This window comes from Elephantulus edwardii, unplaced genomic scaffold (genome assembly GCF_000299155.1).
Source record: "Elephantulus edwardii isolate Elephantulus edwardi_28Jun2011 unplaced genomic scaffold, EleEdw1.0 scaffold00006, whole genome shotgun sequence".
NCBI lineage: Eukaryota > Metazoa > Chordata > Mammalia > Macroscelidea > Macroscelididae > Elephantulus > Elephantulus edwardii.
In genome coordinates this window covers 7,576,301-7,600,480 of record NW_006399756.1, presented here as the reverse complement: position 1 = coordinate 7,600,480, position 24,180 = coordinate 7,576,301, and the positions used below count along the sequence as shown (strand labels likewise).

General features: G+C 49.7%; 1 protein-coding gene across 1 annotated transcript in view; it reads right to left on the bottom strand.

Annotated features, from left to right (window-relative positions):
• CPXM2 (carboxypeptidase X (M14 family), member 2) overlaps positions 1-23,542 on the bottom strand; it is a 197,881-nt gene extending 174,339 nt beyond the window's left edge. Inside the window, exons 1-5 of the mRNA XM_006880142.1 lie at positions 23,323-23,542; positions 23,108-23,178; positions 17,165-17,273; positions 16,767-16,943; positions 7,191-7,558 (exon numbers count right to left, since the gene is read on the bottom strand). Of these exons, the coding sequence (XP_006880204.1) occupies positions 7,191-7,558; positions 16,767-16,943; positions 17,165-17,273; positions 23,108-23,178; positions 23,323-23,542 (945 nt within the window). The remainder of the gene's footprint in view (positions 1-7,190; positions 7,559-16,766; positions 16,944-17,164; positions 17,274-23,107; positions 23,179-23,322) is intronic.
• Positions 23,543-24,180: the final 638 nt, after the last annotated feature.

The following is a 24,180-nucleotide window of genomic DNA, read 5'->3' as shown; positions in this document are numbered from 1 at the left end:
TTCACCCTTTCTGGGACAAACCTGTTTGTTCTCCTTGCATTCCATGGTATATTCAATATTCTTCTCCAGCACCACAGCTGAAAGGCATCAATCCTCCTTCTATCCCTAGTCATTGTCAAGCTTTCTGATGCATAGCAAGTAATTGTGAAGACTATGGCCAGGATCAGGTGCACCTTAGTCTCCAGACTGACATCATTGCTTTTCAGTACTCTGGGGAGTTCCCTGACAACATATTTTTCCAGTACAATTCGTCTTTTTATTTCCTGGCTGCTAGTACCAAGAAAACAACACTTAGATGCCAGATCTGGAGAACACATCACCTTCTCCTGGGAAAATATCGTATCGTGACAGCAGTGGGCTGTAAGTGGAAAAGAACAGCCACTAAGTCACAAGAAGTCAGTTCTGGAGCAGAAGCTCAAGACAAAGAACTTTTCCTCAGAACCGTCTAGAATAGAAACCCTTCTCTGATATTAGTACCTGGGATTTGGACTTACAAACTCCTAAACTCAAGAGAGACTGGCCACAGCATAAGCGACCAGCAGCAGTGCGAGATATTAGTTATCACAGAAGCACAAAAGGCTTGAGACCTAAGCCATCTTCTCAAGGGCTGGGTAGGGGGAGGGAGGTGTTGAATGGGGTAGTCAGTGAAAGGGGTTGCTGGTGGAGCAGGGAAAGGGAAGGGTCAAGACACAACTTACCATTACACAGAAGCAAATGGATGGCTAGTATTTAGTTCTTTTCTGTTTTTAGTGTGGTGACGTGATGGCAATAGCAGCAACAGTAACATCAGAGCCTCCTGTCTAGAGAACACATCACCCTCTCCTGGGAAATTATCTCCTAGAGAAGCTGAAGTCTAGTCTCACAGAGAATACCTTTTGAGAAGCAAGAGGACCTTCTTTGGGCGGCCCTTGGCTTCATTCAGGATGTTCAAATTACTCTTTTCAGTCTCTGAGGTACCGAGTGGAATGATGAGATTCCACAAAACAAAATATAACAAAAACCCTACAACTGTCATCGTGTTAATTCTGACTCATAGTGACCCTATAAGATAGAACAGAAATGCCTCATAGGATTTCAAATCCCTGGGGAACAAGTGTGATGCATGGTGGATTATTAACCAAAAGGTTGGTGTTTCAAATCACCAGCTGCTTCACAGAGAAAAGATGATGCAGTCTCCTCCTGTTACTATGTACAGCCTTGGAGACTTGAAGGAGGGTCGCCTTGAGTTAAAATCCAGTCAACAGTGACAAGTTGATCTTTACAGAGGCTGACAGCTGCAGCTGCCTCTCTGAGATGACAAACCACCTGTGAATGGTTTGTGAACACAAACCACCTGCCCTTTGGTTCACAGCCCAACACTGAACCCATTGCAATATCGGGCTCCTCAAGATGAGGTTTGGTCTGTTTTCTTGCCTGTAACAGAAGGGGAGTGAAGTCAGGAGTGGGACGCAGGCTTTCCCTCGTTCAGATCTGGGGAAAACTGAGCTGCTCTTCTAAGCCAGTTACCTTGGAGTCTGCTCATCTCACGGCTGTCAGAGAAGAACGGCTCTCCGGCGGGCGTTCAGGGGCTCACCTCCATTGGGGAAGAAGCTGGCCAAGCCTTGCTTTTGAGGTACCTCTGATGGACTCAGCCAGCCAACCTTCAGGTTAGTAGCTTTGTATGTAAACTATTTTTACCACCTCCAAGACTCCACTTTTCTAAGAAATGACTGCGATCCTTGAGCAAACCACTCCTGCTGGCTTCTCTCCAGAGAGCTGCCCTGCCGATGGATGGGAAGTCCTATGTGGGGCGGGGTGAATCCAGGGTGGCCCCTCAGAGAGCTGCAGAACTCTCTGACCCACATTGCCCTCTGGAAAGCAGACCAAATCCTCACGGCATTTCCAGCATTCTTTTTCAGAGGGGAGAGGTGATGGCCCGTCTTTCTCACATTAGGATGCCGGGCCCTTCTCAGAAGCCAGTGCCGGCCTCGGACCACAGCGTGGGCTGGCGGGACAGGTGTGAGGCCTTGGCTGCGTGTCTACGTGGGCAGCTTGGCCAGTTGTTCGAGCCTGTGGAATCGTCAGCCTTGGAAGCACACCACGTCCACCATGGAATGAGTCTCCTCATTCCTGCCTAAGACAAAAGGGCTAAGTGAAAAACATTGCTGAGAATCAAGGGGAGTTGGGCGAGGTGTGTCCTTACATAAACTCGCTGGTCTTCAACGCCAGCACCTCTTCAGCTGAAGGCCTGACTGCAACATCAGTGACAGAAAAGCACCGGGCAGAAGCCTCTCCCTCTCCTCTCAGACCTGCCTCTTCTGAAGGTCCCAGTCCCCAGACAACCAGTGCAAGGACAAGGAGAGGTGATCCTCCCGGCACTGTACTATGATGATGCAGAGGCCAAAAGCCTTCCAAGGGGTGAGTCTGAAAGCTGAAGACAGACCGCCTGAGAAATCTCCAAAAGGCCTCTCCCAGGAGCAGGCTCCAAGTGCATTTTAAATTATCCCACTGATTGGAACCCAGTGCCAATGGCGTCTCGTTGTCTCCCAGGGTCTGGATGCCTATAATGACTCTCTTCTTGGCTGTCGATATATATCTATATAAAAAGAGAGAGGATGATAGACAGAATGATAGATACACAGATAGGCAGATAGGATGGTGGACAAGTAGATGGGTAGAGCGACAGATGGAGCGACAGGATAGAATTATAGATGGATAGATGAGTGAGTGAGTGGGTGAGTGAGTAGATAGAGCAACAAATAGATAGATGGATGGATGGATAGATAGATAGATAGATCACCCAGTAGACAGATAGATATGAGATATATTGGCCAAATCAACTCCTACTGATGACAATCCTAAGAACAACTAAAACGTCCAGTCCTTCTAATTCTCGTGATTGTTGGCATATTCTAGTTCATTCTGTGTCAATACAAAAATGTGTGTAAAATCTTTCCTTCTCAAATCCCTTCCCAAGCTTCTGCTACTTATAGATGATTGCTATTGTATTACAGATCCCTACAGAGTACAGATATAGAGAGGATAACACTGAGACTAGCTTGGAGGATGGGAACGTGTCCTTTGTTCTCCCTTGAACCTGCTCTCCTGAGCCGTGATGATGGGTAACTACCATCGGGTCACCTCTGACTCGTAGTCATTTGTGTACAGCAGAACAAACTCCACTCGGCCCTGCGCCATCCTCGTGACCCCCAGCATGTTCCAGCCCATCACTGCGGCTCCTTGCCGTCCACCTGATAGAGATTCTCCCTCTTCCTTCATCTAGAAACTCTCCTGGAAAATGTCCATCACAAGGGACCCTGTTGGTGTTTGAAGTATCAGGATGATGGCTTCCAGCATCTTAACAATTCCTGCCACACAGAACACGAGCTGACACACAGATTGTGGAGCAACATCTTGCTAGTCAGCATTGTGTTGCCTCTGACTCCTTGAGATCTATGTGCTACAGAGAGAAAGGCTGCCCGACCCTGAACCACCCACAGTCGCTGACACACATAAGCCTGTTATTGTGGCATCTGTTTCCGTCCACCACATTTGTCCTCTCTGTCACTGAACCGTTTTGACCTACAGAAGTCCATATTTCTTGGAGAACAAGTAAAGTGAGGTGAATTATTTATTGTGACCTTTCAAGTCATAATCTAAACTGTGCCTGACTTGGACCATCATCTTTCCAATATGCACTTGCAGGTTGGGTAATGAGTAAGGAAAACTGAAGAACTGATCCCTTTGAATTGCAATATTGCTAAAGATTTTTTTTAATAGATCATGATCTGCCAAAAGAACAAATTTCTTCTGGCAGAAGTGCAGCTAAAGTGCCTCTTAGAAACAAGAATGGTTAGACTTCCTCTTATATGCTTTGGACATGTATGTCTCGGGAGAGACCAGTCCCTGAGAAAGATATCACACTTTAAAAAGTGGAGAGTCCCTTTCCAGCAGGAAGTAGCTAAGAGAATACTCCGTCCCCTTTTCCTTATGAATCAGGGTGAAGTCTCTCTCAGGGAGGAGTGATAGGGAATGGCAAAGGTCACACTGACAAAGGAGATTAATCAGAACTGGCTTTGACAAGCACTGTGGCAACTGGACAATTGAAATGGACTTTCAGGGGGGGAAAAAAGAAGAAAGAACTGGGGAGGAGGGTAGAGAAAATAGTGCAACAATGAATGAATGAAAACCCAAAATCTCTGTAAATGTTCATTAAAATTAAAAAATTTAATGATTAAAAAAAAGTGGAGAGTTAGTGAAAGAGGCAGGCCTTCAATGAGATGGGTTGACACAGTGGCGGCAACAAAGAATTTAAGTACAGTGGAAACTGTGATGGTGCCCAAGATGAAGCATGTCGTGGTTTTGTTGCGTAGGAACTCACTTAACAGCATCTAACAACAACAATCATAATTGGTGTTAACTTCCACCAAGTGACTATGTGGGGCTATACAAACAAGGTGCTGGTGGCCCAGCAATTTGATCAGCTAACTTGCTGTGGTGTCAGAGCCCTTAAAATTGACTTTTCTAACCACTGCATTAGCTCTCAGTGGGGAGGGGCATGATCTCCAGCTACCTTAACTGTGAACACATGGTCTTATAAATCATCAACAACAGCTGTGGGACAAATATAAGAGAGTGCTTTCCACATTGTAGAAAAGGGTAATGGAGAGAGGGTGCAGAGCCTGGGCAAAGTGTAACCAGACGAACCCTGGAGATAAAGGCCACAGCTAAAGGTTTTGTTTGCTGGATGATTGAAAGAAAAGCTGGCTTATGACTGCTCTAAGATAAAGTTTGCTTGATGATTGAGAAAACCAGGCTTTTTGAAGTTATGCAGTTGAATTGAACCTGGACTTTCAGTAATTGAGGAATTGTCTTGTTAATCTGGACTAAACCTGGACTTGCATTCTGTGGTATTCTTTACCTGCCCTACTCTCCAACCTATTTCCCTAATAAACCTCACAACTTTGAGTAAAGTCTGTGAGTCTATTTGCAACAAATATTGACCCCAATGACTGATAGAATAAGAGGCAGGAGCGTGTGGGTGGCATGTCTGACTATGTGGTCATTTGTACAGTACTATGGACATTACTGAGGGGACAGTTCCCCTTATGGAGTGGGTAGAAGTCAGATTCAGCCACCTCCACATTGCAACCACTCCTTTTGCACTTGCTAATAATATGAGTACTAAGACAGGTTTGGAAGCAGGAGTGGCATCCACTTCCTAAACAACATGCTTTCAGAAACTCTATGAACTTTGATAAATGTCGATAGATGTAGAGAGCCTTCAGGCCTTTTGTTCATAGAGTCGCTATGAGTCATGCTCAACTTAAAGGCGATCAACAACAACAAAAATACCAATAAGGTACCTGACACCCTTGAGGAGGTGGGTGTGACCAGGCTAATAAGATGTATGGAATCTCAGGAGATGATTGTTCAGTTGCGCCATCACACTAAGCTCTAGTACTGTAATGTGTGTTGGGCTGGTAACCCAAAATGTGATGGTTTGAGTCATGAGAAGCTCCATGTAAATATTTGTAGTCTTAGAAACCACCACAGAGAGTCGATCGGTTTGCTCTAAAGAAAATGACTTCCTTGTCTCCTCCAGCTTCCGCTGACCCCAGGCGTCTCAACAATCCTGGACGTGTAACTACAGCTCTCCCCTCAGTGTGCACCTGTTTCTGTTTCTCTTCTCCCCTCTGTAGAAGCCAGCACTCGGGAGGAATCATGGTCTTTGCCCCATGACCATGGCTCCCTTGAGAACCCAAGAGATAACAACACCAGAATAAGGAGCCCTGGTGACATAGCAGTTAAAGAGGCCAGCTGCTATCCAAAAGGTCATTGGTTTGAACCCGCCAGTGGGATTGTAGGAGACAGAGAGGGTGAGTATCTTGCATTGAAAGTCTCAGAGAGAACCTCCTATTTACCAGCAGGAGATAATGAAGCAGCCACATCACAGAGATGAAAATGCATCATCACTGAGACCAGCCAGGGCTCCGGGTTCCACTTCCCGCCGAAGGTCGCTGAATTCCCTCTGTCAGGAAAGCTCTTCACAGGTTCCACACAGCAGCTCCTCAGAGCTGAGGCCTAGGAAGCTTTGTTGGATGAGTAATGAGACAATCTCGGTTTTAGAAAGCCAGGCATTTTTAAATTTTTTTCAGTGAAATTGCTGAGTTGGAAGCTTTTTTTCTATCCTGGGATTCTAAATTTTCTTGGTTTTCCTGTAACTGAGAACCTGGCCACAATGGAGGCATTCTGGGATGTACATTGAACGCAGGCGGCTCTAGAGCAAACAAATGAGCCGGCAGACATAACACAGGCTTCTGGGCCGCACATGCATCCATATGCATCAACTCATGTCTTTAAAAGTCGAGGTTCTGCAGCCTTCTATTTGCAGAAAGGGGGTTGTGTCACAAACACTCATAAATTAGGGGGACAGCGCCCACAGATCCCGATGCCTTGATCCTATCTGACTTCCTGCTTCCCTTCCTACAGCTGTCCTCCTTTCTGGAGGAATTGAAAGTGCACCTTTCTGGGTGCTTTGACACTCCTCAGTTGGCAAGGAGGAAAAAAATTGATACTTAAATATGTTCCAGGTATGCAGATAAATATAAAGGTTGAATGAAAGAGACTGAGTCCCCAGCCCCTCAGCTGAGGTTTCCTTGTGAAGCAGGTGATTTCACTTCTCTAAGCCTCAGTTTTCTCATCTGTGAAAAGGGGACAAGATGGGAGGATTAAACGAGGCGACGGTGAAGGGACTGAAAGGTGTGTAGCTGGAGTAGGATTCACTGTTGTTGTGAGGTGCCATTAAGTCAGGTCCATCTCGCCGTAACTGAACGAGGCCTGACCCTCCCTCACCCTGACCATCTCTGCTGTGCTCTAACCCATTGCAAAAAGCTTTATTGTTTCATTTGGTCCAAGGCTTGGGCGAAGGGCTTCTGGGTGGGTAAGATTCTACATCAGGGTGGGATAGAGAAGCTTGCTGCTGATGGCAGGGGGGTGCAGAGGTCCCCCCTGCAGGTCTCCACAGACCCCTAGTCATGCTTGAGGGTGAGACGCTCAAAGAGATACTCACCCAGCCTAGCCTGGGGGCCGCCCAGTCTTCTAATGTTGGTCAGATGGTCACCCATCTTCTTCAGCAGTTTCACTTCCTCGTCCAGGAAGTGGTTCTCCAGAAAATCACAGAGATGGGGGTCAGTGTGGGCGGAACCCACAGCGTGCAGATGCAGAAGGGCCTGGTTTAGGTTCTTCTCCAAGGCCAGCGCTGCTTGCATGGCGTCCAGGGTTTTACCCCTCTTATCCTGGGATGGCTTCTGGATATCTTGGAAGAGGACGCGCCCGCCGCGCTGGTTTTGCAGCTTCAAGAGCCGCTCGGCACCCTCGCGCTTCTCACTCGCCAACTCGCGGAAGAAGAGCCCCACGCCTTCCAAGGCCACATCATCGCGGTCAAAATAAAATCCCAGAGAGAGGTAGGTGTAAGAGGCCCGCAGGTCCAGGTTGGCCAGATGGTTGATGCCAGCTTCTGCTTTGGCAGAATAATTTTGACGCATCTGAAAGCTCATAGTTGGTCGAGGTTTGGGGGCTAAGAAAAAAAAAAAAAGGTGTGAGCTGGTCCCGAAAATAGGAGATGGTTGAGATGGTCCTGAGGTTATGCCTGGTGGTGAAGTTGGAGGGTAGCCGGAGGCTGGAAGGGGGGAAGTCGCCGGGTCTGTTCCGTCCAAACACTGTTGAAGCAAGAGACGGCTGGGGAATTCTAACTCACTCTTGAAGCCACTTCGTCAATCCACATCACTGAGGTTTGTCCTTTTTTCAGTGACCCTCTGATTTACCAAGAAAAATGTCCTTCTCCAGAGACTAGGCCCTTCTAGCCCCAGAGTGGGTAACAGGAAGTCTCACCATCTTGCTTCTGGGGAGTTTTCAGAAGGGAGTTGTGGGGTTCAAATGGCATTGAGTGTCCTATGGACTTGTCTTTACCAGACTGTGAACCTCGCTTTCTGGTAAACCAGCTCACTTGCCTCGGTCAATCAAATCCAAAGTATTTCACAGTGAACAATAAAAGTTCATCATAGATAAATTATCTATATTGCATTGAAACAGATGAGGGAGAGACCTGTTTAAAAGGGATATATGATTAGGTATTACTGTCAGGTCACGAATCCAGAATGAAGGCTGCATAGTGGGGACTTGGGGAAGAGGGATTGTATGACAATGAAAGTATTTTTCTTATACTTTACAAAGAGTGAACTGGGGAGTGGGGAGTGGACAGGGAGAAAAGTATAACAATGAATGAATGGAAATACAAAAATCTCTGTAAATTTTCATTAAAATTAATAATAATAATAATTTTTTTTAAATTTTAAAAGTCCATCATAAATAAGCATATTTGCCTCTCTTTGGGTTTGTGGATAAACAGCAACTCGCCACTGACATCAGCAGAACACCTTCCCTCTTCTGGTTCAGTGCTGCCCAGTTCACGAGTCTTTTACTTGAGTAAACCCATCTACTAGGTAATTACTGACTGTCCCAAATGGGCCTTAACACCTCCACCTCCACCTCTGAGCATGCGTGTTTGCTTGACTGGACCACGATTCCAGGTGCTTTGGATGGAACGTTGCAGCCTGGCAGTTCTGTCATGACCACCTGTGATCTGATAATTGTCAGTGATCAGAGGCTTCTGGTTGTTGGGTGCCTGGCAGCTGCCCCTACACACAGCACCTGGAGCTTTGTCCTGCCCAGTGCCCTCCTCATTGTCGGCCATGCTGGAGCCCTCCGGGTCACTGGGTCAATCCATCTCCTTGCTCTTTTTCTCTGACCCTTTGGCTGCCTCTCCCAGGGTGAAGTATTTTTCCAAGGACGGGCTCCCTCTTCATAACGTGCCCGAAGAGGCTTCACCATCCTTGCCTCTAAGGAGCCCCCTGATACTCGTCCTCCAAGACACATTGTTTGTTCTTTTCACGACCATGGGACAATCAATGCCACGGGTTCAGGATGGGATAAAACAAAACAAAAATGTAGAGCTCACAGCACTGCCATCTAGTGGATCTGAGCGAAGCGGGTCTCCCTCACGTTTCTGAGGCTGCAAACCTTCCAGGGCGGAGACTGTCTGCCTTTCTCCAGCAGGGCAGCTGGTGGCTTCACGGAACCCGCTACACTACAGAGCTCCTTTAATCCTGCCATAGCCCTAATCGTTGGAAAAGGGTGCTTTTCTGGGGTGTGGCTGGAACCCCTTCTATGCAACAGAGATAAAGGGAGAGAGCAGGGAGTAGGGAGAGAGACAGGAGACAGGGGACCTCAGCGCCACCAAGATGTGTCAGGAGTGGGCGTATTCCTTGGATTCAGGGTCCCTACATGGTGGACCTCTCAGATCCAGGACAAGATTGATGCCAGGACACATGGAAACCCCCAGGGAAGGTTAACCAGTGAAAAGGGCTGAGCTCTGGTAGCCTAGTGGGTAAGGCATGGTGCAGCCAAACCCAGAGGTGTGCAGTTCAAATCCATCAGCTGTTCTGCAAGAGAAAGATGACAGTCTCCCTCCTGAGTGATTTACAGCTTCTGAAACCCACTGGAGGGGGAGCTAGGAGTCAGTTCTGACAATAGCAACAAGTTGAGTTGAAACTTGTTACTCTCCTAGACTTGGAGAGAATATTTGTTTGGTTTGTGTTATTGCTGTTATAGTAACACTAGGTGGTGGTGTATGTAGCATGTTAGGTTGCTTACCATGAGGTCAGTGGTTCAAATCCACCAGGCGTCTCTTGAGAGACACACAGAGACTCATTGTAAATCTCCTATAAAGATTTACAGCCTTGGAAACCCAAGAGGGGTGACCACGCATTGTAACTGACTGGACAGCAGTGATTAAAGACCTAAGGGAAAGGGGGGTTTGGGGGATCCTGCCTTTCCCTCACCTCTGTGAGTTTATCCATGACCCATTGGGCTCTGGGGGCCAGACACCAAGTTCTGACTTCATCCATCAGAGGGGCTGAGACCTTTGCCCCCAAAGCCAAACCTACAAAGCGGGCTCTGACCCCCAACATGGGGCCAGCTGCCATTGGCCCTTCTTCAGAGAGTAACACGCTCAGTAAAATCTGGGGGGCTGATGTTGGGCCCCAGAGCCCTAAAAGAAGGGACAGGAAGACCCCACCCTCCTCAGCTCTGGGCTGTCGCCCTCAGCTGGTTCCTTGCCCTGAGGACATTGAATTAGGACAGATGCTTTTCAAAGGCATGGAAATTACTTTTTAAAAATATGAAGCAAACCAGATGGAAAAAAGGAAACTCAGGAAAAAAAACTGTTTCAGGAATAGAAACTTCTCAGTTAAATTAAAAAAATAATCCTGCTCATAAAAAAGGGGGAGAAAAATCCAAGCAATATGAAAAGTTCTCCTCAAAGTTAAGAGGAGGGGGAAGACTATAAAAACATGAAGAATTTGAAGCTGTTACATGTTGATATGATTACATATTTCAAGTTTGACTTCCTGCCATAAAAGATGAAAGGCACATCACTTTCCCTCCAGCCCCCAGAAAGCGTACTGCTGCTGTGGGGGTGGTTACGTGCTCTTGAGGTGCTTGTGACCCACAACCACCTTCTGTACAGCTCCTCTGAACCCCGCCCTGTCCTGAGCCAGTCTCACCAATTCCAACCCCCATTACCCCAGTCACTGACTGGATCAATCCATCTCACCAAGGGTCTTTCTCTCCTGCGTTGTCCCTCCACTCTTCCAAGCATAGTGTCATTTCCCAAGGACCGGTCTCTCCTGGCACATGTTATTAGGCATCCTTAAATCAGCTTTGACTCCCACATACCTCATCGCAACAGAACTAGACCGGCTCAGACCTGCCCATCCTTACAATGGCTGCTGTATTTGAGGCCATGTGGTCGCCACTATGTCAATCTGTGCTGCGGAGAGCCTCCCTTGGCTTTACTGACCTTCTGGTTTATCAAGTGCAAAAAGAGTGAAGAGGCGTGGAAGATTGAGCTTGACCTCTCTGAACTTCAGGAAGGAGAACCGTCTCCATCGACAACATCCACGATACAAAACCAATTCCCATCAGGTCCCCACACTCCTGCCCCTTCTATCAAGTCCAACACCGACTCTACTGTTCCACTTCTGGATCCAGACTCCATTACAAAGGTCACACAGATCTCAGAATCACACTCACAGTTATGGGGTTTCCCAAGGAGCAACTACAAGGTGGTACAGGATGCAATCCCTCAGTCAAGACTGCTTCTAAAGAGTGCTTGCGGGCCCTTGACCTTCAGCCTCGCAGCTTAGAGTAGTGCTACAAAGTTCTTTGTCCCGCTAATTGCTGTGACTCCCTTGGTCCTCCCGCAGGATTGGCCACAGGCCCCTGGCTCTGGTCCAGTGGGGCAGCACTGCCCCGTCAACTCTGGCTCACGTTGACGTCTGAGTCTTCTCTGACATGACTGCTGTTCTTGTGCAGGTCGGGGTTTGATGCCATGGGACCTTTTGGACCCTAAGGACAGGAGCTACATTCTCTGCTTCTTCCTTGCTGGCAGTGAGAGTCCTTTCTTGGCTGCTAACCTGTTTGTTTAAACCTGGCAGGATGAGGAAAACTGACCGATTCCATTGTGAGTAATCTGTTGCTGTTCTTGTTAAGAGCTGTTGAATCGTAGACGACTCATAGCGACCCTAGGGACGGAAGCTCTGAACACTTGTGTTACTTTCATCCTTTCTCCAGGTTCATAGAGTTTCTAGAGGCAAGGTATTTCGGAAGTGGTTGTCACTCCTGCTTCCAAGCTTGTTTTAATCGGGGAGCTCCACCAAGCACTGTCCACCATGGGTAACCATTATATTTGACACATCAGTGTCACAGTGTTCAGCATCACAGCAACCACTAGTTGCCTCTGTATGGCAAATGGACAGACTAGTGCTATACCACTTAGAAGAATGTATGACCAAAACCAATTACAACCAGGCCTGAGGGCCACAGATTAAAATCACCTACCTTTGGCTTGGTAGACTATCCACCAGGCCCACAGAGCTCTCTCGTTCTTGCTGTTGTTGTTGTTGTTAAGTGCTACCAGTCATAGACGACTCATACATCTATACACAACTTATTTACACTCTACCCAATGGTGGTGAAGGTCAAAGCCAATGGCTGAGAAAGCCACTTTGAACAATGAAGCCACTACACCCCACCAAGTATGATATCCTCCTCCAGCAACTGGTCTTCCTAATGACTTAAGTCCCATTGTTATTCACAAGATTCAGTTTTATAACAGGAAGTCATGTTCTAAGAGCTGTCAGGATTTAATCCCATAATAGACGGATTCTGGGCCTTCATGTCTGTTCTACAAGATACTTTCATTTGGGAGATGTGGGTTTTGATTCCTCAGAGTTTTATCAAAGGGAGTTTGTATCTTCTGATCCAAACCCAGGCCCCATTAGGACACATGGCTTGTCTTCTGGGCCTGTTCTGGGGTGACTTGCATAGTGCTGTCACGCCTGCAGCTACACCTCAGGTATTTTGGACACTGGTGACATCACCTTAGTGGACCTGTTTTGGTAGAGTTAGTGAGTGTGAAAACAAGCCGATGGAGACCACGTGGCCCACAGACCTCTGTTAGGATTTCCGCTGGGGTCCTTTGTGTCATCAGGAGGGACCAATGTCTGTGGGGAGGCATCCTGAAGGAAACCCTTCCACGGTGGGATGACACAATGGTCACAACAATTGACCAGAACAAACCAACGGCCAGCAGATGGCCCAGGACCAGGCAAAGGTTCCCCTACTATACAGGGACCTCCACGAGACACCCACTGGACAGCCTGGGTGCCCAAGGATGCCTGCTGCCTGTAGGAGTCTAACACACGGACACTTGGTGAGTGTGTGAGCAGAACACTCTGAAAGCGGAGCCTTAACTCCATTTTGAAGTCTTGACAGGAGTCTGAAACCCTTGCTGGGTTTTTTACAACCCAATGACCACCCCTTGAACCTTGGTGCTGAACTTGGCTGTGCACTTGTCCTCTTGGGGGTTTGCCAGGTGCAGGGTTTCAGATCCATCCTCAAAGCATCTTTGTCTTAAAGTCAAATAAATGCAAGATGCCAAGGGTCTTGAGAAACAAAGTTTTCAACTCTTTACAATGGACCTCCAGACACAGACGCGATGGGGTTACCAGGTTACCAGGGGCACTGATCCCGCCCACCAGCCTGGAGCCTCCTGCAGAAAGGACTGGCGTGTGCTTTTGACCAATCCTACTAAGTGCTTATGTATTAGGGACCTATCACTGCCTTTTGCTTCTGACTAGCCTGCCTACAATCCCCATGGTCTTCCCATCAGCTCTAAATGTTGTAAGCTTTAGTTTCTGATTCACCAGCACAAGAACCTATGTGGCGGTCCATCAGAGTGGCTATTTTCACTGTGAGAAGGGACATTTCCTCAGTCTGTGTGTGTTTCCTCGGGAAACATCATTTCTGCTTGTATGAGACGATTCTGTGATGTCCGTGTTATTGGTGAACATCATTTGCCTTTATTTCGGACAACACTGCCATGTGGGTCTAGCATATGCTTTTCTATCCCAGGGACCATGGAATCCTGCTCCTTTCCTCTGGCTCTGGACATGCTTTTGCTCTTGTTTGTTTTCGCTGTTTGTAGGACTCTGTCTCTGTGCTAGAGTTCAGGAGCTGGCCAGGCTTGTGTCACAGCCCTGCTTGTTCTACGCGTGGTTGTTTTTCAAGGATGTCATTTGTTCTGTTGAACTTGGGAAGTCTACCCTCCTTTACTTGTGGAAAGATTCTGTCTTGAATTCCCGTGACTGCATCCCCCTGGCTTACCCTGCCTTCGTCTTTGGAAACCCAGTAACCCTTCATCTAGTGCATGCTGTCTCTCTGTCATCATCTCTGTGTCTTTGTTCATGCAGGTTGATTCTACAGGGTTTCTTTGAATGTGTATTTTCAGATGTCGGTGCTTTTAACGTGGCTTCTGTCTCAGAAGCGTTTTCTTTTTCTCTTCCACGTGCCCTCCTGCACCTTGCCAGCCTGACTTTCCCCTCTTGTCACACAGTTTTCCGTGGAACTTACACGGACTGCTGCTGGCCTCCCGCCACTGTGCTGACCTCTCCAGGCAGGACCTGGATGGACCGAGCATGGGTTAGTGGGCTGTAGGACTATGGAATGGTGCTTCTCCCAAGACACCTGCCCAGATGCCCCAGGAAAGAAAGGAGCACTGGAGGCCCTGGCTGACACCACCCAGATATCTTCTTGCTAAGAGGTGGAAAGCTGGACACAGCGGGGCTGGAGGGAGTGGAGCATTGAGGGGCATGCAGGTTTAATGGGGACCTGGTCTTACAAGGGCATAACAGCTGCAGCGCATTTCCAGGACCAGCCTGCCCTCTGGTGGCTGCCCAGTGCCACGCACTCTTTCTGGCAGAGATGGTCTTTTGTTGGATTTTTCTCTTTTTTTATTCTTTTAAATTGTGATTTTAATAAAAGTTTACAGTAATGTTGGGTTTTCATTCATTCATTGTCATGTATTTTCCTCCTCCTGCCCCCAGTGCCACAATGCACCCCTGTGCCAGACTGTTGTTATAAGTCCTAATCTTTCAGACCGTTCTTGACCTCATTTGATCTAATGCAGTGGTCATTATCTATCCATCCTTTTCCTATTCTCCTCTCAGTGCCCCCATGTCTGTCCTATTTTATAACAGCAGTGTTATGCAGTATTTTTATTTTTGTGACTGAGATATTATGTGACTACATATTATGTGACTACATATTATGTAGTATTTTACGAGTTGTTTTTCAATGCTGTCTAATATTTCATTGTGTGAATGTATCATAGTTTTCCTATCCATTCGTTTGTTGACAGGCCATCTCTTTGCTATTGTGAATAACACAGCAATAAACATGAGTGTGTAGACATCTGTTTGAGTGACAGCTCTGGTTCCCGCAGAGAACATGCCCAGTAGTAGAATTGATGGGTCAAATGGTATTTCTCTTTCCAACTTTCTGAGAAGCACCAGAGTGCCTTCTTGCTGGACTTCCTGACACCACTCCACTCCTCAGAGGGGCCATGGTCATAAACTGCATGATTCTTCAGGAAGCTGCTCACGAGCATTGCTTCTGGGTCTTAACGCTCGTTCTAGCCACTGTCTTGTAATTAAAACTGTGGGCTTTTGTTCAGCCTGTTAAATCTCTGATAAGTTAGATAAAAGAGCTGAGGAGCATATTTCTGGTGGGGACTGGGTGTCAGGCGCCCAGCCCACCTTTGTACCAGGGTGTCCATTTACATTCACAAGGATATAAAGAGAAGTTAGTGCCTTTGACCCCTCTATCAGATGAGTTTAAGGCTCAGCACTGCTCAGGGCCCAAGGATAGAAGCTGGCCCAGGTAGGGTTTGATGTTCGAGGAAACACTTTTGTCAGAATTTACCCCACACTCTCAACACTCAAGAACCAGACCTCAGCTGTCAAGTAAGTTCTGACTCCGGGCACCCACAGGGTGGAGTGGACCTGCCCCTTAAGATTTTCACCGCTGTCATGTCTATAGGAAGAGCCCTGCTAGGACGGTGGGGTAAGTGTTGGGCTGCTAGCAAAACCTACGGGCAGCTCAAACCCACCATAAGGCCGTCCACTGCCATAAAGGAGCTTTGCTGATGTTGTCTAGAGAGAGTGAGACCAGAATGCTCCTTGGAGGCAAGGATCCTGAGGCTTCATCTGACATACTTTGGGCATGCTATGAAAAGGGACCAGTCCTTGGAGAGGGACATCATGTTTGGGAGGGTGGAGGGACAGCGCAGGAGAGGAAGACCCTTTATGAGGTGGATTGATTCAGTGACTGGGTTAATCGGGATGGGTGTGTCAGAGACTGTGAGATTGGCACAGGACAGAGCAGGGTTTAGGGCTATTGTACATAGGGTCACTATGAGTCGCAGGCAACTCGACGGCACATAACAGTCCATAGCACATCTTACTGCTAACCAAAAAAAAAAAATCCATGTTCCTATTCCTTCCACAGATTTTGTGAATCAATTTCTGTGTGGTCCATCGGGGTGGGGGTGGGGGGGGCGTCCATGTGTAAAGTCACCTTTTGTGTTTATTTTTTAAATGTATTTGCTATGAATAATTGAACATACAAAATTTTTGTCACTCACTCTCCAGGCTCATTTCTGTCACCAAGACCTTACTTTCTGCCTACCAGCTGCCTTCATTGTTCCCAACTTTTGACTCCCAGTCGCCAATTTTTAGTACATCTTGATTGGCTCTAATGCATCAGTGACCCCAGAGGATAATATGGGGCATTTCCTCCCTGCTATGACCTCCAGACTCAGGAACGTAACCGACGGTTATGCTGTGATGTGACAGCCGTGAGTTTTTTATTGCTAGGGAGTCGGTTTGTCCCATCTTAACCTCAGAGCAACTGGTGGGTTCAAACAACCCACCTTCTGGTTAATAGTCACTCACTTAACACTTAGGCCACTAATGGGAGGACACAGGAGGCCAGAGAACAGGTGAGCATAGTGATGGGAACAGGGAGGAGGCTGGAGATGAGCTTCAAAGGGCTGAGAGGTCCTTACTCAGCCACTGGGCATTACGCTCTGAAGATGGAGATGTGGTAAGACGCGTGGACCATGCCCTGGATGGATCTGGACCAGCAGCCAACCTGTCCCAGCCTCCACCAGCTGTGGGAACTCAGGCTGTCGTGCCTGGTCTGTGGGGCTGGTGGCTACAGCTACACCGTGGACCGGCCAGGTCTGCAGAGCTGAGGCAACTGGCTGTCACCTCCCTCCTCTGGGATCTTCCTTGCTGGGATTACCTTTGGCTCCCCAGGGGTACCCTGGACCAGGTAGAGGTGGTCAGGGCAGACAGTGGGGGCAGGCAGGCAGTCCAGGTAAGTGGTAAGGAAAGGGTGGATGAGGAGCCTTCTTTGCTGACATGCCCGCGTTGGCCACCAGGAGGCAGTGCCGGGCTGCAGTTCATGCCGCTGTGTCACTGGGCATGACACCTGGACACCTGCAAAAGTGAGTGCCAGAGTCGGGCTCCTGCCTTAGACACAGCCCTCCACACACCTCCTCAGCCACATGCCTCAGGAACGTCAGCATCTTAGGGAGGGACAGGTGCCCAGAAAGCAAGAAACAGATAAGCAGCCCTGAAGGGGCAGCCTGGAACCCTCCTCCTCCCAGCCTGCTCAGACAGGGGAAACTGAGGCTCAGAGAGGCTCAGTCTTCACCTACAGGACTGACTGGCTCCATATTCACTCTCTTTCCAGGCGTCCACCAACTCTTTAGTGGAGTCTGGGACCCAGGGCTGGGGGCAGTATCTGTGCCCCCAGAGGCTCACTATCTGGTCAGACAGACAGAAATGTGCATATGACCACGGAGACAGAATGGCACTGGTTAGCAATGGAGGGTGAAAGGGCACATGGGGTCAGGAGGTCAGAAGGAGGAGGAGCCAGGAGGACACCCAGGAAGCCTTCCTGGAGGAGGCGGCACATGAGCTTGCCAAAGGGATCGAGTAAAAACTGACTCCAATGAATGGAGGTGGGAGAGAGACCACTTGTGGTGGAGAACAGCTTGAACAAAGGCCAGGAAAGGAGCCCAAAGCTATCGCTGTCAAGCTGATTCCAACTCCAGGCAGCCGGTGTGAACAAATCGAATGCTCCAGGTGGGTTTCTTGGTTTTAATCGTCATAAAACCAGATCTCCAGGCCTTCCTCCCGCAGTGTCTGTGGGTAGGTTTGAACTTCCAACCTTAAAATTGTTAATCAAGAGCAAATTTCTCTCCCCAAGGGCCCCTCTGAGTCAGGGCAGAGACTGAAAATCTGAGTGTGCTGTGTCTTCTTTTAGGGGGCGGAGGAGCAGGGATGTGTAGGGACCTCTGCCCAGATATGGAGGGCCCCTCGGGCGGCCAGTCTTGGCCTCTTAAAGTGGGGGCTGGCCCAGCTCTGGAATGTTCCTGAATTCCATTATGTTGAAAAAGCAGGACATGGCAAGCGGCTGCATTATCTCATGCGGGCTGGGAGAAAACAAGTGGTTTCCATGGAAATGTGGGGCCGACACAGGAGGGCCAGCTGCCCCTCAGAGCTCCCAGGAGGGGAGCAGGCACGCCCCATTCCTCCACCGCCACCGGGCCTGTGGGGGCAGCCGGCGGGGTGGTGAGGTTCCCAGAAAACCCCTGTCCATCTGAGGGCCCTGAAGCAGCCAGGCCCCTGCCTCCCACTTTTCCCTAAATAATTCAGGGCTTCCCCAGGACAGCAGCACACTTGGGGAGCTCTGCTTCCTGGTGTCCATGTTGGGGTAAGGTGGAAAGGAGGCATGCTAGGAGGTGTGATAAGGGTTTCTGTCTCTGGAGGCTGGACACCCAACAGGGATGGGGAGAGGAGGTCCAGCGTCTAGGGTCAGTTCTGCTCCCACCACCACAGGATGATCATAGAAACTAGCCCTAACCCTGACCTCAGTCAGGCTTCAGTCAGCCGGTACGCTTTCTAGAATGTTCTGCATTCCCACTGGCCTCCTTGGAAACCTTGGGAGTTCAGTGACTCAGGGTTAAGGAGCCAAGTGGAGCCCCTTTGAGGGAACAGACGAACGGAGGTGAGCTGGAGAGTGAGGGGTTCTGGCCACGCGCTGGCCCCTCTGAGCTGTGTCCAGCACCCTCTTGGGCATGTGTGGAGGGCCAGACAAGACCCCTGACGCTCTGCTTGTGGCCCGTCAACGACCAGCCCACTACTGCTCATCACCTCGGCCACAGCTGACCTGTCCAGCCTCTGGGTTGACGGAGGCTCCCATGTCTCCCACATGGTTGTGTCCTGCCATTGCTGTGTGGCCATTCTGCAAAATGTTCTCTAGTGGAGGGTGCGTCTGCCTCCATCACCACAGAATGACCCTCATCAGTTGTCTTTGCCCCCAATTCTTTTTATACGTGTTGTTCTTGTTCCTGTGGTCAACCAACCAACCCAAGAAACGCAATCCCACAGTAACGCTGAAGGCCAGAGTAGACCTGCCCCCTGGATTTCCAAGGCTTGGGTCTTCACAGGAGTGGATTGCCAGGCCTCCCTCCTGAGGGACAGCTGGTGTGTTTGAACCACTGACCTGGTTAGCAGTTGAGTTTATCAACCACTGTTCCACCAAGTCTGCTTATGAAGTGAAAACAGGATTCCATTAAATATTGTTGTTGTTGTTATTATCTGCCATCAAGTCGCCTATGACTCATAGTGACCTTATGGACAACAGCTCCGAGCCCTACTCTATCCTGAGCCAATCTCACTGACTCTGACACACCTATCCCTGTTACCTCAGTTACTGTGTCAATCCATCTCATCCAAGGCCGCCTTCTCCTGTGCTGTCCCTCCACTGTTCCAAGTCTGATGTCCTTCTCCAAGGATTGGTCCTTCCTGGCGAGATGCTCGAAGTATGTGAGACAGAGCTTCAAAATTGTGGCTTCCAGGGAGAAACTTGGTTTCACCCTCTTCAGGACAGACCTGTTCGGTTGTGGGGTTTTTTTCTTGGTGGTCCATGGTATGTTCAGTACTCTTCTCCAGCATCACAACTCAAAGGCATCAATTCTTCTGTCATCCATAGTCATTGTCCAGTTCTCTGATGCATAGCAAGTGATTGTGAACACCATGGCCTGGATGAGGCACACCTTAGACTCTAGACTGACATAATTATTGCTCTTTGGAGATGTCCCTTATAGCAGACTTCCCCAGTGTAATTAGTCTTTTTATTTCCTGCTGCTAGTGCCAAGAGTGTTCATTGTGGAACCAAGCAAGCTGAAATTGTTAGTAATCTCAATCTCTTCTCCATCCATCCTGTTGCTACCAATTAGCCCAGTGGTGAGTATCTTTGTTTTCTTGACAAATATTACATAGACCAAAAAACGCTTAAACTCATCCCCACTGGGTTGAAACTGACACATAACTGATTCTCAAATGGCTTTCCTAGGCTATAAATAGCACGAGAGGAGATACCCATCTTTTGCCCAAGGACCCACTGATGTATTCGAACCACCAGAGGCTTAGCCTTTGGACTGTCAACTGTTAGTGCCACTTCCTGCAGACCAGGATACCAGAGCCTGGAGTGAACCAGTAATTCTCAGATCTCACTAATAGTCCCAGAGCTCTTCCATTGTTTAGCATCTATCAATACTTAGACATAAAAATGACAGCTGAAGAAACCCTGTTTCCAGAGCCCCCAGGATTCCTGGGTCGCCCTTGGGGACTTTCTGGTGGAAACAGAGTATGAGCCCAAGAGATGAGGCCCACCCCCCCCCCAGCAGAGACGGCGGACCCGGAAAAATCCAGACTCGTCACTGTGGGGCCTGTTCTGACTCAGACCAGGGTAAGGTGGCTGTGGCTGTGGGGGAAATCCTTACACGGGCCCTGACGTCAGCCTGCCCTGTCAGTGTCCTGTGTTCTCACGCCCCCATGGAGAACCCACCGCTGAAATCAGCTTGATCCTCCGTGACACGCAGACCCAGAACCCCATCAGCACACTCACGCTGAGAGTAACGGCTCTGGCCCTCCCCCTCTGCCCACAGGCACACCAACACATGCGCTTGAAATATGTGAAGTGAAAACACAGTGTTTAAAGGATGTCAAGTCAGGTCCTCCACTATCCCAGCTCCCCCGAGACCTGTAAATCACAGGTGCTGGGGACACTGGTCCAGCCCAGCCCATCTCCCCTCAGACTGGACCCCTCAAGGCTGGTCTTCAATTTGTCCCATACACACCTTTCTTCTGGTGGCTACGCCTGCTGCGTTCCAGCACTGGTTCCAGCACTGGCAGCTGTGTGACCCTGGAGAAGCTGCCTAGCCTCTCTGAGCCCCAACTTTCCCATCTCAGCGAAGGGCAATTCTTGTAGTCATGGAGGCTGCTGCAGCCGTTACACCCCTGTGCCCGGTCCAAACGCACTAACCACACCACTGTCCAGCCAAGTTTGGCTCCCAGTGGCCCATGGACAGAGCAGAACTGTCCCATAGGGTTTTCAAGGCTGTCCATCTGCACAGAGGACTGTTTCAGCTTTCCTCTTAGGGAGCAGCTAATGGGTTTGAACAGTCAACCTTTTGGATAGTAGCTGAGCACTTAAATCACTATGCTACCAGGGTTCCTTGTCCTACCTGTGTCTGAAATCCAGCACTCCCAGACCCATGACCTTCCATTCACCATTCACCTTCTACCATGACATTCAGCCCCGTCCTCCCCACTGAGTTCTGTATGTTCCCAAACTAAACACTGAAGTCCAGTTCAAACCAGGGGCCCCAGACCTTCAGTAACTGTGTGTGCTAGAGAGTTGGCCAGGCTTGAAGGAGCACTACTTCTGTGTCTGCACCTCCAAGCCCCAGACCAGGGCAGGGCCCACAGCCAGCCAGTCCTGGCTACCATCCTGGAGAGGCCATCAGGTGTCCATGTGTGTTGCACCCAGTGGGGACGAAGTCAGCTCCCTGCCAGTCCTGGTCTCCATACGGCCAGGCAGCTGCCTGAGGCTCCGGCTCTGTGGCCATGGGCTTGGTTCTCACACCCTCAGCTCTCTGGGGCAGCAGCCTCATGGACCTTGGGAGCCCAGGAGTGCCATGACTGTCCTGAGAGCTGCCAGGCAGGGGTGCAGGGAGGGAGATGATGGGGAGGGGCTGATCTGACAGGTGAAGTTCAGGGTGCACAGCCATGAACTCCTGGGGCTGATGGCCAAAGTCAGATCAGAGGTCAGTTTTCCAAGCCATCACCTAGGACTGGACGGTTCTTCCTCTGGGTGGGTGGGCTTTGAGAACAGAAAATATTCCCTCGGTGAGGTATCCACAAGTTGCTCCTCCAGAAGCAAATTTCAGCTGAACTTTAGAAGCCCAGGAACCCAAAAAGGCCACTCCCAAGCACGCAGACTGTCCCCAGGCAGGGCTGACAGGCTGGCCACCAGCTCCTGGGAAGGACAAGGTGACCTCCCTTGGGGACACAACCCAAGAGGGATCTATACTTGCGTTTGGGAGAAAGAACATCTTCCTGGTTTGCCAGGTCCTGAGCTGGATGGACACAGACAGGGTGCCAATGTCCTATAGGCTGGTCCCAGCTGCTGCTACTCCCTGACCCCTCTCATCACGTCAATGGGAGGTTCCTGTTCCCACCAGCGCCCCCACAAACACTGTGGAAGGCAATGCCCAGGACCACACAGTGTCCCAAACTCACTGTGTCCACTATGAAATCTGATTTCATGATGAGCGGGCTTCCAAGGCTGCACATACTGACTGGAGGAGACTGTCCACCCTTCTCCACGGAGCCGCTGGTGGACTTAAACTGCTGAGCTTTCGGTTAACAGTCCAACGCATACCACACTGTGCCAACAGCCTCCTTGGCTTCCTGCGGCTTTGAATCTAGACGCCCACCACGCGCGTCTGGGCTGACCTGGCAAGCAGCCCAACATGTGACATGCTACATCAGAGCCTGGACAGGCCTCGGGGAGCCTGGCTAATGGGGAAGAAGACCCACTCGAGGCAGCAGATGTGTGGATCCATATTTAATGATGTTAAATATTAATAAAATACACATCTCACGTAACATACCTTATGGACTAAGGAGGTACAGGTGAATACAATCCCACCCACAGCTCTTGAGGACAAAAAGTAGTATCAACACCAAGTCATGACAAATGTCCCGGAATGGTCTGGGATGGTGGGCGAGTGAAACAGCCCCAGGTGGCCAGCTGGAGCCAGGCCTCCATGAGGGGTCACTCTGGGGAATGGCCCTCAGAGGGAGAGGCCTGTGTCTGCCAGTACTGATGGGCACGGGTAGGACAGGTCTGCATGTATAAAAAGATTTGTATAATAAACCAAATAATATTGGAAAGAATACACTTCGGTAATACTTCTGTAAGAAGCAGAATTCCATCACTACATGTTACTCACATGCATAGGCGCGTAAGAAAGACCCCGTGGCGGCTGTGGTCGGGGTGGAGGAGTAAACCGTGTGCTTAAGATGACAAGTGACCGGGAAGGGCAGGGAGATGGAGCAGTAAAGGGCTTCACTAGATCAGGACTCCGTGGCAGCAGAGCTGAAGGGACCTCACGAGGGAAGGGCCGCGCACGCACGCACGCGCACACACACACGCGCACACACACGCGCACGCACGCACGCGCACACACACACTCACACACACACACTCACACACACCGAGTGCTGCAAATAAATACACACACATCCGAGTGAGGCCCCCGAAGCATCTCTGTAGTCCAATCACGCTTCTCTGCTGCCTGCTGCTCCCACGCGTCTGCGAGAGAAAGAGGGGTCTGTCCCTGAAAGGGGCGCTCCGGACACGCAGCTCCTTCAGCTGTCCCAGCCGGGCCAGGACAGAGCCCTCCATGCTCTTCCAGGGTGCACCTCGCCTTAGGGGGAGCAAGGACAGCTGCCCCACGCTGGACAAGTGGAGGGGGCAAGAAATCCTCCCTCCAGAGGAGCCTCGTCTCTGTGGGAGTCACGCAGGAGGAGGTTCGGATGTCCTCCTCGGCTTTGGTGTTCAGGGCCTTGACCTGAGCGCTTTGGTTCACTGACAGCTTCTCTGGAAGATACTGCAGAGGCCATGCCTCCTGAGTGGGGTTCCCACCTGGGGCTGTGAGCCAGCAGTCTCGAGACATTCTTCCATCTTGCCACTGTTCCCAGCATTTCCAAGGAATGGGAAACCACTCTGCCAAGTGGCCCAGAAAGTTTCAGGCAGAACTCAGCTCTCCTTCCAGGACCAAGCACACGAGCTGTTCCTGGAGCCCACGCAGGGGGGGATCTGAGTCAGGGCATGGGTGGGCTGCTGCCTGTCGGCAAGCCACATCACAGTGGACACTGTGCACAGAGATCCATTCTGAGGGGAGGCCAGCCTGCGAGCTGCCCGACCAGACATCTGAACCCACCTGACTCTGCGGGGACCTGCACAGGCCCAGAGCTTGTGCTCCTGGGGAGCTCCCATTATGCATTCAATTCCTGAAAGCAATTGTTTCCAGCACTGGCAGCCAAGGGGTTCTCTTCCGACGAGAAGTGGAGTTTCTTGGAGAATGTCTGAAGTGGTCGGAAAGCAAGCTTTGGCTAGAGATGCAGCCAGTGGCTTTGACGTGTCCTTTTTTCTATGGAAAACTCAGGGGAAATCTACGTGCAAGGATTCAAAAGATGAGTACGCTACCCAAATCCAATCAATCCTTTTCTTTTGTTTCTCATGAAATAGTCACATGAAGAGACCTGGTATTTGAAGAAGCCTGAGGGCGAATCCTGGAGCAAAAGGGGGGGA